Genomic DNA, 18,731 nt, shown 5'->3' on the forward strand with positions numbered 1-18,731 from the left:
TGTTGCAGAAAAAAGACCATATATTTTTTTAACCGATTTCCGAACTCTAAATGGGTGAATTTTGGCGAATTAACCGCCTTTCTATTATTCGCTCTATGAGCGATGATGTCACAACGTGACGTCACATCGGGAAGCAATACGCCATTTTCTCAAACACCGAGTCAAATCAGCTCTGTTATTTTCCGTTTTTTGGACTGTTTTCCGTACCTTGGAGACATCATGCCTCGTCGGTGTGTTGTCGGAGGGTGTAACAACACGAACAGGGACGGATTCAAGTTGCACCAGTGGCCCAAAGATGCGAAAGTGGCAAGAAATTGGACGTTTGTTCCGCACACTTTACCGACGAAAGCTATGCTACGACAGAGATGGCAAGACTGTGTGGATATCCTGCGAACACTCAAAGCAGATGCATTTCCAACGATAAAGTCAAAGAAATCTGCCGCCAGACCCCCATTGAATCTGCCGGAGTGTGTGAGCAATTCAGGGACAAAGGACCTCGGTAGCACGGCAAGCAATGGTGGCAGTTTGTTCTCGCAGACGAGCGAGCTAAACCCCCTGGATGTCTTGGCTCACACCGTCCCTTATGCCACCGAAGATGATCAAGAGAAGAATATCGACCTTAGCTTCCCTGGCCTGCTGACATCAACTCCAAAACTGGACAGATCAGCTTTCAGGAAAAGAGAGCGGATGAGGGTATGTCTACAGAATATATTAATTGATGAAAATTGGGCTGTCTGCACTCTCAAAGTGCATGTTGTTGCCAAATGTATTTCATATGCTGTAAACCTAGTTCATAGTTGTTAGTTTCCTTTAATGCCAAACAAACACATACCAATCGTTGGTTAGAAGGCGATCGCCGAATTCGTCCTCGCTTTCTCCCGTGTCACTGGCTGTTGTGTCGTTTTCGTCGTTTTCGCTTGCATACGGTTCAAACCGATATGGCTCAATAGCTTCAGTTTGTTCTTCAATTTTGTTTTCGCTACCTGCCTCCACACTACAACCATCCGTTTCAATACATGCGTAATCTGTTGAATCGCTTAAGCCACTGAAATCCGAGTCTGAATCCGAGCTAATGCCGCTATAGCTATGCGCCATGTTTGTTTGTGTTGGCATCACTATGTGACGTCACAGGAAAATGGACGGGTGTATATAACGATGGTTAAAATCAGGCACTTTGAAGCTTTTTTAAGGGATATTGCGTGATGGGTAAAATTTTGAAAAAAACTTTGAAAAATAAAATAAGCCACTGGGAACTGATTTTTAATGGTTTTAACCCTTCTGAAATTGTGATAATGTTCCCCTTTAAACCCCTCCCCTTTCTCCCTCCAAGATGTGCTTGCACGTATAAGAACATCCATGATTGGTTGGTTGTTTACTATGATGAGTCACGATTGGTTAGGGACAGGCCAATCAGAGACAAGATAGGGCGGGTCATCGAACCAGGAAGGGAAATCACAAACTGCCTGCCTGTAAATGTATTTTTTTTATCTGAGTTTGATACATTTGTATTATTTGCACAGCTATGTTATTTATTTTACATAGAAAAAATATATTTTTCTATTTTATTTATGTTATGTAATTCTGTGCTACTTAAACAGTTTATCTTCTGTGCTGTTAATACCCATCTTGACTAACTGGGTTAATAAAAGTGCCACTGACTGTTTACAGTGCAGTTGTCATTCACTTCAATTTCACTGAATATCGCTCAAAAATGAATATCTTTATATGTATACTTCCAACGAAAAATATATCGAGATATATATCGAATATCGAGTTTAAGTAAAAATATTTTGATATACTTTTTCGTCCACATCGCCCAGCCCTTTCACTGAATTATGTAAATTACTCGTCTAGCTGGTAAGTATTGACAGTGGCAACATTCTAAAAGTATTAGAATGACTAATATCGGACTGCCGATATTATCGGCCGATAAATGCTTTAAAATGTAATATCGGAAATTATCGGTATCGGTTTCAAAAAGTAAAATTTATGACTATTTAAAATGCCGCTGTACAGAGTGGTACACGGACGTAGGGAGAAGTACAGAGCGCCAATAAACCTTAAAGGCACTGCCTTTGCGTGCCGGCCCAATCACATAATATCTACGGCTTTTCACACACACAAGTTGAGTTTGAGTTTATTTCGAACATGCAAGTATACAACATGATACATCACAATCTCCAGTTTCTCTTTTCAACATGTTCGAAAAGGAGTAGGAAGAAGCAAAGCTTATTTAATCCTACCCCTTTTCTTTTACATGACAGTTGCTAAAACTTTTGTTCACTTCCTGTTCTCAATTTATTCACAATATACTCCATAAGTAATACAATAAAATAAGTAAATAAATAATAATTGGTGAAGTAAGTTACATTTCATATGTTGAGATAAGTAAGATTATTTTGTGAGTGAAAGAATGAAAGAATGGATGAGTTAAATAAATTCAGAATGTTTGTCATGGTTCTTCTTCTTTGTACTTTGTAAACACTTTAAGTTTGAAGAGTTTCTTGAAGTGGATCATATTAGTACATTGTTTGATTGCTTTGCTTAATCCATTCCATAATTTAATTCCACATACTGATATACTGAAGGTCTTAAGTGTTGTACGTGCATACAAATGTTTTAAATTACATTTCTCTCTAAGATTATATTTCTCCTCTTTTTTTGAGAAGAATTGTTGTATATTCTTGGGTAGCAGGTTATAGTTTGCTTTGTGTATAATTTTAGCTGTTTGCAAATTCACTATGTCGTAGAATTTCAGAATCTTTGATTCAATAAATAAAGGATTTGTGTGTTCTCTATATCCAACATTATGTATTATTCTAACTGATCTTTTTTGTAACACCGTTAATGAATGAAGTGTACTTTTGTAATTATTTCCCCATATTTCTGCACAATAACTCAGATATGGTAACACTAGTGAGCAGTAGAGAATATGAAGTGATTTTTTGTCTAGAACATGTTTTGCTTTATTCATTATTGACGTGTTTCTTGCTACTTTATGTTGTATATTTTTTACGTGAGATTTCCAGTTCAATTTATCATCAATCATTATACCTAGAAATTTGGTTTCATTTACTCTTTCAATTTCTATTCCGTCTATTTGTATTTGTGTTTGATTTTCTCTTCTACTGTTACCAAATAGCATTATTTTAGTTTTACTGAGATTCAACGATAGTCTGTTTTTGTCAAACCATCTTTTTAATTTATTAATTTCTTCTGTTATTATTTGTAGTATCTTCTGTGTATTCTCTCCTGAACAAAACGCTGTTGTATCATCCGCAAATAATACTAACTTTAAATCTTTTGTAACTTTACAAATGTCATTTATATATAGATTGAATAATTTAGGTCCTAGTATTGATCCCTGAGGTACACCACAGGATATATTTAGCGTTGTAGAGGTGTGTTCGCCTACCTTCACGTATTGTTTCCTGTTCATTAGATAACTTCTTATCCAGTTTAAGACTAACCCTCTGATGCCATATCGTTCTAGTTTTTTGATTAAAATATTGTGATTAATTGTGTCAAATGCTTTAGTTAGATCCATAAAAACTGCTGCCGCACATTTTTTATTATCTATAGCATTGGTAATTTCTTCTGTAATTTCAATTAAAGCCATCGAAGTTGAAACATTAGCTCTGTATCCATATTGATTTTCTTCGAGTATTCTATTTTTATTTATGAAACTCTCTAATCTGTTATTGAACAGTTTTTCAATGATTTTAGAAAATTGTGGAAGTAAGGAAACAGGTCTATAGTTTGTAAATTGATGTTTGTCGCCAGTCTTGTAAATTGGTGCAACTTTAGCTATTTTCATTTTGTTTGGAAATGTACCTGTTTGAAATGATAGGTTACTAATATACATTAATGGTCCTGAGATCTCTTCAATAACCTTTTTTATCGTTTCCATATCAATTTCATTACAATCAGTTGAAGTCTTGGATTTACATTTTTTCACGATTGTAACTATTTCCTCCTGTGTCACATTACTGAGGAACATGGAGTTGGGATTTCGCTCTATGGTATCATTATAGTCCTCAATTGAAACTGGGTCTGGAATCCTTTCTTCCAATTTTGGTCCAATATTTACAAAATAATTATTGAAGCTTTCAACTACTTCCTTTATGTTGTCATTTTTTTTATTTCCGTCTAAGAAGTATTGAGGGTAGTCCCTCTTAGTGCCATTTTTAATAATGCTATTGAGGATGCCCCATGTTGCTCTCATATTAGTTTTGTTCTTGTCCAATAATTCACTGTAATATTCTTTTCTACATAATCGTAGTATGTATGTTAACTTGTTTTTATACTTTTTGTACTTAATTTCTGCCTCTGTAGTTCTTTGTGCTATAAATTTCCTATATAGTGTATTCTTCTTCTTACAAGCATTTTTTAATCCTTTTGTCATCCATGGTTGATTATTCTTTCTCTGCTTATTACTGAGTTGTATCCATGGACAATGTTTGTTATAAAGTATTATGAACTTGTTTAAGAAATGTTCATATGCTTCATCAACCTCATTTTCATTGTACACATTGTCCCAATCTTGCTTTTGTAGCTCAATTTTGAAAGCAATCATCCTCTTCTCTGTGCACAGTCTTCGAAATGTCCTTTTGTCTTCCGTGTTCTTCTTGTAGTTTCCATCATATATTGTAAAAACTGGCAGATGATCACTAACATCGGTTATAAGTAGACCACTTGTAGTGTTATTATCAAAATCATTGGTAAAAATATTATCAATAAGCGTGGCACAGTGTCCTGTAATTCTGCTTGGCTTTGTGATTTTAGGATATAAACTGATGCTGTACATTGTATCAATGAAGTCATCAATAGACTTTTGCTTGTTAGGGTTCAATAAGTCAATATTAAAGTCACCACATAGGAAAATTATTCTTTGCCCGTTGTCCATGTAAGTAGCCTTGATCCATTCTTCAAATGTTTCTATACTTGACTTAGGTGATCTATATATACAACTGATGAATATGTTTTTGCTTTTTTCCTGACATATTTCAATTGTTATACATTCTAAAATATTATCTATAGCAAATGACATGTTTTTTACCACTTTGTAGTTCAGGTTCTTCATCACGTACACAGCTACTCCTCCTCCATTTTTGTTGTTTCTGTTGATGTAGTTTAGTTCATATCCATCCAGATCAAAATCTATTCCTTTTTTATCATCAATCCATGTTTCCGTGACAGCAATGACTTTGAAGGGTTCGTTGATGCGTTCCAAAAAGTTCTTAATATTGTTGTAGTTTGCATACAAGCTTCTGCTATTAAAATTAATAATTGACAATTTGTTATCACATTTAATGTTGCTGTTATATTGATCATCTGTATAATAAAAACAATTATTACTGAAGTGGGAGAAAAAATTTGTATCTGGATCTATATCATTTTCCAAATCCTGGTTTTTATGATCTTTGTTGCAGAAATTTTTTAGTTCCATGTTTTCTTGTTCAACAATCTTTGATGTTGTTTCAATAATCTCTATAAGTGTAGGTGGATGCAATCCTGAATCTAGGTCCTCTTGTTTAGTCGTTCCTTGGAACATAGTAGTGTTGATGCTGAATTTAGGTGCTTGTTTTCTGTCAGAGTTCATTATCATCGTTGTTGTGGAAGCTGTGTAAACTTTAAAAATTGTCCAGGTCCTTGATGTCTTGGACAGCAAGTACTCTTGCTTCTGGACCTCCATTCAGCTTGATGTAGATTTTACAGTTGGCGCTCCAAGTTCCCTGGATTTTTCCCTGCTTTCTCAAGTCGCGTGCTTTCTTGGCAATTCCAGCATTACGTTTTGTGAGATGCTCATTCATGTACACATTTGTTCCCTTCAGCTTCTTTCCCTGTCTCAGCAATGCCATTTTAGATTTTCTGTTTACAAGTTTCACGAGCACGACTGGAGTGGCGTTGTTGTTTCTTCCGTTCAGTGGGATGCATGTTTCGATGGTATTAATGTCGATTTCAATTTCTTTTGATTGCAGAAAGTTGACCACTTGCTGTTCTGCTGAGACCATATCCATTTCATCTGGTTCACCTTCATTATTCACAGCTTTCGCATAGGATCTTGGTTTAATTCGGTGCCCTGTCACGATGATATCATTCATCCTTTTATCCTGATCCATTCCATCTATGATATTCTTCAGCATGTTGTTGTCTTCTTGAAGGATCTTTATTTGTTTGCCCATTTCAGTGGCTTCATTCTTTCTGATGGTTTTGTCAGATTGCAGACTTTCTATACATTGCTGCAGACTTTTCACATCTTGTCTGTGTTCTTCTTTCATTTCTTTCATTTCTTCTTTCCATCCCTCCATCATGTACTTCCATTCTTCTTTCATTTCTTCTTTAAAATCATGGAGTATTTTTTGTATCCATTCTTGCATCCCATCATGTCCTGTGTCCAGCCTCAAATCTTGTTCAGTCTTTCCTCTACCTTTTTTCATCGCGGCAGTCGATGACGTCAGTGCCTCTTATGTCTTAGCGGCAGTTACTTCTTTAGCAACTAGCGGTACTTTTCACTTGTTTTTTCAACAATTTCGTACCTTGCGCCGTTCAGAGATCAATTTTGGGTGTCAGCCTGTCAACTTATATCACTCTGCGACGTCGGAATCACTTTAAAACAGCTGTAAACTCGCCGTAGCTTTCGGTTGCTAGGCAACCGCTTTGAACTGCGGCAAGGCGCCGTTGGCTTGAGGCTAACGGCTCTTCCAACTCGCCTTATTTCAGCGTTTCTGTGCCTCTCAACTGACCAATATCAGATCGAAGATGCCAGGTGACTCTCCTGTGGCTGTGATCACAAATCAGTGGTCTAAATCTTCAGATTTAACAAAAACTCCGGTAGCAGAATCGGAGCCTTTTTCTTTTGCGTCCTTTCTCATTGACAGGAAGTGAATGCAAAGCATACTTGGTCAACAGCCATACAGGTCACACTGAGGGTGGCCGTATGAACAACTTTAACACTGTTACAAATATGCGCCACACTGTGAATCCACACCAAACAAGAATGACAAACACATTTCGGGAGAACATCCGCACCGTAACACAACATAAACGCAACCGAACAAATACCCAGAACCCCTTGCAGCACTAACTCTTCCAGAACGCTACAATTTATAGCCCCCGCTACCCTCTACCCCCCACTTCAACCCCGCCCACCTCAACCTCCTCAGGCTCTCTCAGGAAGAGCATGTTCCAAATTCCAATCTGCTGTTTTGAGGCATGTTAAAAAAAATAATGCACTTTGTGACTTCAATAATAAATATGGCATTTTTTTCCATAACTTGAGTTGATTTATTTTGGAAAACCTTGTTACATTGTTTAATGCATCCAGCAGGGCATCACAACAAAATTAGGCATAATAATGTGTTAATTCCACGACTGTATATATCGGTATTGGTTGATATCGGAATCGGTAATTAAGAGTTGGACAATATCGGAATATCGGCAAAAAAGCCATTATCGGACATCTCTGGAATTAACGCACAAATCAGAGAAATGTCAGTTTTACAACTGAATAAACCATACCATTTAATTATCGTGATCACTTCTCTTGCAAATAATGACAGCAGAAACCCTGTACAATATAATCAGAATGACTAAATAAAACTGGAAATAGTCCACTAAGTCAGGGACATTTACACTTTCAGTATACAGAATAGTTTAAGTGATGGGACAGCATGCCATGACAAGTAAAGAGATGCACAGTTTACAGGGAAGGCAGAGTCCAGCACAGTACAAATGACCAAATGGGAGTACGCATTTGGAATCTAATTACCTTGTTATTGACGATACCACATTGCTCCAGAGTTGTTTCCACTCGCCTCTTGTCCGAAAACATCTTAACGACACTGCAGGGGATGACAACACAATCTCGGTGAGCTTCCTGTTCCTTCAGAATAAACTACACAGATGTGTCCATGTGCATCACTCACTTCCTGACTGGGATTTTCCCCTCCTGATTGACTTGCAGCTTTAATTTAGTGTACCTGAAAAAGACAGAAACTTGTCAAAACAAACAGCGATGAGCCTAAAATATGACATGTAAACTCTTACGCTTTGAAGAGGAAGGTATTCCGCGATGCATTCTGGGAGAGTATATTTGTGGCTAAGGTGAACAGCTCATCTGTCCAAGTCTGAAAGCACGAAAAAATAAGACAACTCATATTGGACTTCTTTTCGATTGTTGGGAGTCTTCCTAATGTTGTGACCGCTGAAGCAGGAAGAATGGAACAAGAACAGTTGGAAGGGTGGAGAGGAAGGAATGACTGATGGATGATCGGTGCTGGGGTGAGGTTGCCATGGTTACCTTAGCAATGTCTTCCTGCATGGCCTGGAAGTTGAGAAAGGAGATGTTGACCAGGTCGTTACCATGAACGACGGTGACAAGCTTCCCTTCTACGTTGTCGCCCTTGCCGAAGCCGAGCACATCTCGTAATTTGGGGTCCTGACGAAAGAACATACTTTTTTAGTCAACTAAATATTAACACACACTCACACACACATACAGCATAAACACGATTTTGACTCATCACATAACAGCCATTAAATACATGTAGACACATTGAAAATAGTTAGCTGCCAGCACTGCTTCCTGTTTATATGTTCACCATCGATAATTGCCGGGTTACTCGATGACTCTGTGTGAGTCACTTCCTGTCAGCCTGTCCATCAGCAGGCCAGCTCATTAGCGCTCTGTCACAGTTTGCAACTTCTGCTGAGGGAAGAAATGCGAACATGGCGTGCTCATACACATTTTGGTGACAGGAACACTTGAGTGACATCAAGTCGTTAGTAGCAGGACATGACAGCCTCTCAAAAAACAGACGGACACACAGGCCATACGCACTTTAACGTACCTTTGGCTGCTTGGCGTATCTTCCCGTTCTGGTGTCCCTAATTGTGCTGATGTCCAGAATCTCCACCTCCTGAGAAAGGGATGAAATAATATATACATTATATATATATATATATATATATATATATATATATATATATATATATATATATATATACACACACATATATACATATATATATACACATATATACATATATATATATATATATATATATATATACAGTCTTGGTCAAAAGTTTACATACACTCGTAAAGAACATAATGTCATGGCTGTCTTGAGTTTCCAATAATTTCTACAACTCTTATTTTTTTGTGATAGAGTGATTGGAGCACATACTTGTTGGTCATAAAAAACATTCATGAAGTTTGGTTCTATTATGGATTTATTATCGGTCTACTGAAAATGTGACCAAATCTGCTGGGTCAAAAGTATACATACAGCAATGTTAACATTGGGTTACATGTACCTTGGCAAGTTTCACTGCAGTAAGGCGCTTTTGGTAGCCATCCGCAAGCTGTTCCTGGGATTAAAGGCCTCACCTTTTCTCCTCTAAACATATTGCTGGGCATTGTGGCCTAACAGCTACATTTTTGTTTCATCTGACATCTTTACTTGGCAACAAAATTCAAGTAAAATTGTATTGTAGTACCCAGAAAAAAATCACACAAAGTCTGGTGCTATTTTTTAACTTGTATTACCAATCTTATGATAACAAACAAGGCCACAATTAAAACAGGTTTTACCTCCCGTGCAAACATTTTATTCTCGTGAGTCCGCGCTTCCCCAGACACAAAACAATACTTCCTCATTCTCTGCCAATCACATTTCCGGCACAGACGATGAAATGGGAAAAACTGACATCAAATACAAACCACACGAATATAAAACATTAACATCAGCTGGTCGTATACACACATACATAAATATACACATATATACATACACGTATATATACATATACATATATACACATATACATATATATACACATATACATATATATACCTTTACATATATATACACATATATGTACATATACACATATATATATATATACCAGTGTTTCCCACACATTCATTTATTTGTGGCGGCCCGCCACGAAAGAATTACGTCCGCCACAAATGGATTTTTCGGCTTTTGACTCGCTCGACCACTCATAAAAGCAATGGGACTGTCTGTGAATGTTGCTTGTAGTTACACCTCCGGTGCAGTAGGTGGCGGTAGCCTACTATGCATTGTAACTCCGCCAATAGCAAGAAGAAGAAGAAGAAGAAGAAGAGGGACGGGCGGACAGAGGGAATCAAAATACTCGCCGGCTACTTTTCATAATGATGGCGCTTCCTACGTTTCTACCTCAAACGTCCAAAAGCTGCTGAAAGCCTTGATCCAGGATGCCATGGGGAAAAAAACTGAAATGGTGCCTTTTGGCGACAGTTAGCAGCTTGGTGGCTCATAGCCGGCTAGCTAACGTTTGCTAGCGTGGTAGCATTGCTTCATTTTTACAGGTGTTATAGGTAGATAGTAGTGATGGGTCCGGCAACACCGATGCATGCGTCGAGCTCATAGAGCAAAACCCTGTGTCGGTGCGCGTACCGCTTTTAGAAAGTCACGTGACCGATCATGAGCTGTTTTGGTCACGTGACCAATACGCGAACTGTGTCGCACTGACGCCTCCTCTGTGCCCTGTGAGCGGCTCTTTTCTACAGCCGGAGAAATAATAACTACGAAGAGAAAGCGTCTAAAATTGTATACGTGGAAAAACTGTTTTTTTTTTAATAAAAATGTGTAAAAATAAATAATAATTTCCAGGTCCACAAGCATCCTCATTCACAACACGTTCTCTTAGATTTCCATGTTATGATACATGTTCACATTATTTATTGACTGTATCTAAAAAAGACAAAAAATATATTTTTATTTAAATGAAGTTATGAAATAATCCTAAATGAAATACAATGACTTGGTTTATATTATTGTATATACTAGGTCAGTGGTTCTCAACCTTTTTTCAGCAATGTACCCCCTGTGATTTTTTTTTTAATTCAAGTACCCCCTAATCAGAGCAAAGCATTTTTGGTTGAAAAAAAAAAGATAAAGAAGTAAAATACAGCACTATGTCATCAGTTTCTGATTTATTAAATTGTATAACAGTGCAAAATATTGCTCATTTGTAGTGGTCTTTCTTGAACTATTTGGAAAAAAAGATATAAAAATAACTAAAAACTTGTTGAAAAATAAACAAGTGATTCAATTATAAATAAAGATTTCTACACATAGAAGTAATCATCAACTTAAAGTGCCCTCTTTGGGGATTGTATTAGAGATCCATCTGGATTCATGAACTTAATTCTAAACATTTCTTCACAAAAAAAAAAATCTTTAATATCAATATTTATGGAACATGTCCACAAACAATCTAGCTGTCAACACTGAATATTGCATTGTTGCATTTCTTTTCACAGTTCTTTTTGACAGACATTTTAGTGACAAACCTGAGCTTGTGCTTCACTGAGTTTATGAACTTACATTCATATTTTGTTGAAGTATTATTCAATAAATATATTTATAAAGGATTTTTGAATTGTTGCTATTTTTAGAATATTTTTTAAAAATCTCATGTACCCCTTGGTATACCTTCAAGTACCCCCAGGGGTTCGCGTACCCCCATTTGAGAACCACTGTACTAGGTCATAAAATCAGTGTCAGTTGAGTCGGTCCATAGGTTGCCTGTAGGGATTTTTAATGTCCAGCAGATGTCAGTATTTAGTGGCACAGTATCGACACAGTATCAATACAGTTTTGCAATGTGTCGAAACGCTTCATGACGCCTCATCAACCCATCACTAGTAGATAGGTTATAGCTGCATCGCTCGCGGCTCGTCATATATTTAACGTTAATCCGTGATTTCACCGAGCGTTTCACTGACGGTGAGCAGCCTGACGCTGCTTCATTAACACCGCCGCTGTTTGACTCGTGGCCCGGGGCAGACGCACGTAGTAACAGTCACGTGTTACAATACCGACGAGCTAACGTGTCCAGGTTATAACCATGTTGTCAATAAACACACATGGACTGAAGCTAAATTGTCAACTGTCCACTGCAGCATGTGAATGCAATGAAAAGAATAAAATCTGAGCCAACCAGCTGTTAAAATGTTGTCCAGGTTAATGTTTTGGCCATTAAAGGCCCTTCATTTCAAGATTTCAACTGTGATCGTGCTTTAAACAGGTGGCTGACCTGTTCAGATGAGTGTAACTGCTACTGGTCAAATAATGTGAAATAGCATTTAATTTTACATGTATGCAATGCCATTTAAATGTAATTATAGATAATAATAATAATAAATACTGTGTAGTGTTGTAAATAGTCAACGGGAAGGATTTTAGTAAGATATAAGCCATGAACACTACACAGCCAGAAAAAAACCTAGGCAGGACAAGTAAAAATATTGGGGCAAGTAGATTTGAGAAGTCGGGCAAGTAGAAAAAACCTTAACGTTGAACCCTGCATGTGTTGAGCTGCTGCCGCTTAAGGTTAGACGGCACTGTACATAGAGCGCTTCTGCTCGTTAGTAATAAATTCTAATGTTGGATGTTCACTCCTTCACACAGATGAGTATAGAAAAATATTTTCAACGGCCGAAAAGGGCTCGACTTGGAGAGGAGGTAGGCCTACAGCCCGGACCACAGGTGCAACCTGTTCAGCAGCAGCAGGAGGAGGAGGAGGTTGACTGACTGTGGCAGGACACCTCTGCCTCCGTTTCACTTCATGTTGCTGGTAAATAATATGGTTGTAGTAGTAGGCTAAAGTTAAATTATTTAGTATTCACTAATTAAAGGGGCAGAGCTTTAAGAGACATTTTAGCTTTTATATTTTATAAGATATATTTTTTGTAAGAACCACAATTAATAAATATATTTCAGTGAATCACTAATTGTTCAAATCTGTATATAAATATGTACATAAAATGTTGTAATTATATTCCAACTCCGCGTTCTTCTTGGTCATCGCCGCTGCCGTATGCCCCCCCCCCCCGACCACACCACCACAAATAGATGCCTGTCCTGTGGGAAACACTGTATATATATATATATATATATATATATATATATATATATATATATATACACACATACATATATACACATACATACATATATACACATACATACATATATATATATATATATATATATATATATACACACACATACACACATACATACACACGTATACATACATACATACATATATATATATATATATATATATATATATATATATATACACATACATACACACATACACATACATACATACATATATACACATATATACACACATATACATACATATATATATACATATACACTAGGGGTGTAACGGTACGTTATATATACAACGAGTTTCCACACGGACATATTAAGTAGCCGCCTAAGCTAAAGTCTTAACAAGCTGCTCCGCTTCCTTCTGCCTCTGTCTCTGTCAGTCCTCTACACAGCACCCAGCATTGTCCCACCCACACAACCATCTGATTGGTTACACACAGAGCGGTAACAGCCAATCAGCAGTGCGTATTTAGAGCGCATGTAGTCAGTGCTTAGCGTTTAGCACAGTGGTTCCTAACCTTGTTGGAGGTACCGAACCCCGCCAGTTTCATATGCGCATTCACCGAACCCTTCTTTAGTGAAAAATAAAATGTTGTTTTTTTCAAATTCAAGAAAAAGTCATATGTTTTTTTACTGGTGCACAAAATTAACCGTGCATGAACATCACCTTGTTTAAAGAACAAAACCAACACAGTGCATGAACTCACAACAAATTACACACCTTACACACATTACCATGAATTGATTAACGTGGACCCCGACTTAAACAAGTTGAAAAACTTATTCGGGTGTTACCATTTAATGGTCAATTGTACGGAATATGTACTGTAGTGTCCTTTGCAATCTACAAGTAAACGTTTAAATCGATCAATCAAACAACCTGCAAATCAGATGGAAAATTAAAGGGAACATTGTTTGGGGGTATCCATAATACGCCGATAGGGAGAAGTTTTTATTTACACAATAAGTCGGATGTGTCTTTACCTCCGTGGCGGAGGCTCCGCCGAACCCCTGAGGCTGACTCACCGAACCCCTAGGGTTCGATCGAACCCAGTTTAAGAACCACTGGTTTAGCAGGTAAGCATCAGGCAGCGGACTCTCCCCAAATTATAATAAACACTCAGTCAACTACTAGTAACATCACTATGAGCCCGTTGACGTTCTAGAAATGTAAAAGGCGGCTCAGCTCACTCGCAGTCCAGGCTAATTCGCTTTTAGCGCAACGTTAGCTCATTTTGCGGTGTGTGTGTGTGTGTGTTACGGACAGCAAAGCCCCGTCTGTTATTTCACTTTACCTTTTTCTGTGTTTATTGAGCTGTGTTGAAGCAGCAAAAAAGGACATTATGTTAAATGAAGAGTTTCTGTCTCTGATAGTTGATATATTAATGTACCTGCATCATTAAGCCTACATGAACTCCATGGTGTTCAGGGATGAATAGTCTCTCCTATTGCTATTGTACTATTTTTTCAGCTATAGTTACATTAATCATTAGTAATGCAGCAGCCGAGTTTAGAATGGCAGGGTCCCTGCTATCACATGTTGATAAAAATATAACATTTACATAATAAAAATTAACTACAGGCTTCCCAAATGCTGTAATAAATTAAGCATGATGAGTTGACTTGAAACTGTTTAATGTTGCACTTTTTATATGTAGAAGAAAAGTTTTGTCATTTTATTTAATCTGAGCAACAACTTGAGGCAGTTTAATGTTGATTAACGTGGGAAGAATTATTATAGTGTTCCCAATGTTAAAAGGATAAAGCCATTGTTTACAAATTTGGTAAATAAATAACCAAAACATGTATATTTTGTTGTTTTCTTACTGTACCGAAAATGAACCGAATTTATAGTTCATTTTTTTGTGTACCGTTACACCCCTAATATACACATATATATACATATATACACACATATACATATGTATATATATACACATATACACACAAATATATATATATATATATATATATATATATATATATATGTATATATATATATTAGGGATGTCCCGATCCAGCTTTTTGCACTTCCGATCCGATACCGATATTGTTTTTGCATTTCCGATCCGATACCGATACTGACCGATACCGATACTGACCGATACTGGCCTATCCGAGCATGTATTAAAGTTTAAAGTTATTTAGCCTACTTAGTTGTCAGAATCATGTTGAAAAGGGTTTTAGTACTCTTGATAACAACTAGCCAGCTGAATTAGGGGAGTTTCAATAATACACAATGGTTGGTAACAAGAAGCTGACCTGTTTATTCAAGGATAAACACAAAATAGACAAAATTATACATGACAAACAGAAATGGCATCATTGAACTAGGGCTGGGCAATATAGCCTTTTTTTAATATTGCGATATTTTAAGGCCATATTGCGATACACAATATATATCTCGATATTTTGCCTTAGCCTTGAATGAACACTTGATGCATATAATCACAGCAATATGATGATTCTATGTGTTTTGATTGATTGATTGAGACTTGTATTAGTAGGTTGCACAGTGAAGTACATATTCCGTACAATTGACCACTAAATGGTAACACCCGAATAAGTTTTTCAACTTGTTTAAGTCGGGGTCCACTTAAATTGATTCATGATACAGATATATACTATCAGATACATACTATCATCATAATACAGTCATCACACAAGATAATCACATTGAATTATTTACATTATTTATAATCCAGGGTGTGGAGGGGGGCGCCTGATGTAAGTGTCAAAAAGACAGCCAAAAGAGTTTGATATGAGAATAAATCTAAAGTTAAAATATAGGGTAGAAATGCACCCATTTGCAGGAAATGTAGTCTTGATTTTCAAAATGTTCTTTCAAGGCTTGCATGTCTACATTAAAACATTCTTCTTCATACTGCATTAATATATGCTACTTTTAAACTTTCATGCAGAGAAGGAAATCACAACTAAAAAAATCACAAATTTTTTCATACGGTGTTGATGTGGAAATTTTTGCCTCTGCATTTTGATGGTGTGGGCGTGTGGCACCGAATGGAGATAAGCGTCTCGACAGACGTCACAATATTTGAACAATGATGACGAAAACTGTTGTCTCTGTCGTGTCCGTGTATCAAAAATTGTTATGCACTTATTTTTTTATTTGATTTTGTGCGTGGCATAGATTTGCCGTGCGCAGAGGACGCTTGAGCAGGCGCGCACCTTAGCGGCTGCGCTAGCATCACAGCTAACGTTAGCCATGCCGCTACCTCGCTCTCTGCTGGGAGAGGATGTATACGTATGTGACGTATGACGTGACAGTATGTGACGTGTGTCGTGACAGTATGTGACGTGTGTAAGAAGGTGCGCTCGCTGTCTGTGAGAGGGAGACACAGGAAAGAGTGAGAAGAGCCTGTCGTGTAATGCCAGCAGCTAAAAGCAACTGCGTGAGAATTGTGGATGTGGTGAAGGTGTGCTGGAAAATGCGGAACGTAAATTACAGAGCAGCAGAAAAGTGGAATGTATTATTTAAATAGGTGCTTTGGAAAACACGGACCGGAGCTTTTTTTTAAACTGGATCTGGATCGGCATTTTCCCATGCCTTGCCGATACGCAATTTTTGGCAAATATCGGCAGCCGATCCGATCCAAATATCGGATCGGGACATCCCTAATATATATATATATTTGTATTATATATATATATATATATATATATATATATATATATATATATATATATATATATATATATATATACACACACACACATATACACACATATACATATACATATATATACACACACATACATATATATACACGTATATACACCAGAGGTGTGGACTCGAGTCACATGACTTGGACTCGAGTCAGACTCGAGTCATGAATTTGATGACTTTAGACTCGACTTGACAAAATGTAAAGAGACTTGCAACTCGACTTAGACTTTAACATCAATGACTTGTGACTTCACTTGGACTTGAGCCTTTTGACTTGACATGACTTGACATGACTTGCTACTTTCCCCAAAATCCAACGCTTAAAAAGTTATTTGGGAGCGCTCCGTATTTTTCATTTTCTTCGTCTGTGTCTCTCAGCGTGTTGTTCCTGTCAGCTGGTGTGCTGTCAGTACAACAGCCAATCAAATTAGATCTACGTTGTTTTCATCACGCAGCATTCATCCAATCAAATTGCAGTACAACCACCGAACAAGTTGTCAAACAACGCAACAATTATGCCAAAGTTGGTTTCGTTCGGGTATAAAAACTACGACTTGGTCAACAGAAAACGAATTGCCGTATGGAAATCACGCAGTTCGAATATTACAGACGGAGACGCAACAACGTTCAACATTTGAAGTTGCACAAAGAAGGGTAAGTTTTGAATGTAAGATAACGTTTATTGGCTAAGTTACGTGACTTGTATTTGCTGTGTAGTTAAATCAGTGAGGCTGCAAACTCACTGCTAACGTTATAACCATAGACATCTTATAAGTAGACGCAGCATGGAGCGTTACTGCCTACTGGCGCAGACGAGGCGCGGGGCCGCCATCTTGGAGTGGTGATCCGCTCCGCAGTGCAATTCATTTGGCAGGAACAATGAACTGTCAGCGCATTTAATTCATTTTACCTCACTGAATACCACTGATTTTCACCCCCCTTTTTTGTCATACGTGTAGCTATGATAACAGACACATGTTTTGGCGTGTTTTAGTATTCATAGTTTGCTTAACAGTAATATAATATTCTTATATGCTATAAGTGACCAGACGTCCGAGATCAAAACTGGGATTATAATCCTAGAGAAGGGGAAAAAACGGTAAACTATTTTTAAGTTGAAGAAACAATATGATTAGGTTATATATACATGCGTATATCCTACATAAACAATGTATGAATACATTAGATATCTATATATCTTAGGGACCTATAGACTGTATCTCTGTTGCTGCAGCAGCAGAGAGTTTATTCTGTCTTGACACTTTGTATTGATATTTTCTATTACATTCTTCCCTTAAATGATAATATTTGCAGTGATTGTTTTATATGTATTATTTTATGTAAGTCGCTTTGGATAAAAGCGTCTGCCAAATACTTAAACACATATAAACACCTGAAAGTCTTCATATCAGCTAAAACCACCAATCTGTTTCACTGGATTCAGAATAAAACCAAATTCTGTTTTACCCAACAATGTTAGTATTTGAATATTGTTACTTGAAGACTTACTCCTGGTTACAATTATACTGTTAAGAAAGTATTGTCTTATACTTTGCCTAAAATGAGAATGCATCATAATCAGTGGCGGCTGGTGAATTTTGTTTTAGGTGGGGCTGAAAGTTTGTAAACCAAACCCCTGTAGGGGCGTCATCCTCCCCCAGAAGATTTATTTGTGATTTTCACATACAAATATTGAAGATCTTTGATCCTTCTCAACTCTGTGGTAATGTTATTTTCATAAGATACAACCAATAGTACGTTAATGTTAAATCTTACTTGTGAAAAGTAATCCCCCGATTCCTATTTTCAACAGTCCGCTCATTTGAGCAGGAAAACGCTGAACACCAGCCCGGCATCTTTGTTTTCTACCTGTCAACTGTCAGTTTAGGCTGCTCGCCGGCTCCTCCTCACCACTTCAAGATGGCGGCCAAATTGCTCACGTCACAGCAACCTGCGTCTACTTATAAGATGTCTATGGTTACAACGTCATTGCAAACACGGCAATCTGTTGCGTCCACTGCAGTTTTCTACCTTATTCATACTTTTTGTCAAGTGATTTTTTTTTAAGCAGGGTTGCA

At 37.3% G+C, this 18,731-nt stretch overlaps 1 protein-coding gene across 1 annotated transcript in view; it reads right to left on the bottom strand.

Moving 5' to 3' along the window:
• The window catches only part of plcb3 (phospholipase C, beta 3 (phosphatidylinositol-specific)), a 122,857-nt gene that overhangs the window by 32,290 nt on the left and 71,836 nt on the right, over positions 1 to 18,731 (bottom strand). Inside the window, exons 3-7 of the mRNA XM_061961087.1 lie at positions 8,853 to 8,921; positions 8,303 to 8,440; positions 8,050 to 8,129; positions 7,929 to 7,982; positions 7,772 to 7,844 (exon numbers count right to left, since the gene is read on the bottom strand). Coding sequence (XP_061817071.1) covers positions 7,772 to 7,844; positions 7,929 to 7,982; positions 8,050 to 8,129; positions 8,303 to 8,440; positions 8,853 to 8,921 — 414 coding nt within the window. The remainder of the gene's footprint in view (positions 1 to 7,771; positions 7,845 to 7,928; positions 7,983 to 8,049; positions 8,130 to 8,302; positions 8,441 to 8,852; positions 8,922 to 18,731) is intronic.

The sequence above is a fragment of the Nerophis lumbriciformis genome, linkage group LG05 (assembly GCF_033978685.3).
Source record: "Nerophis lumbriciformis linkage group LG05, RoL_Nlum_v2.1, whole genome shotgun sequence".
NCBI classification, from domain to species: domain Eukaryota; kingdom Metazoa; phylum Chordata; class Actinopteri; order Syngnathiformes; family Syngnathidae; genus Nerophis; species Nerophis lumbriciformis.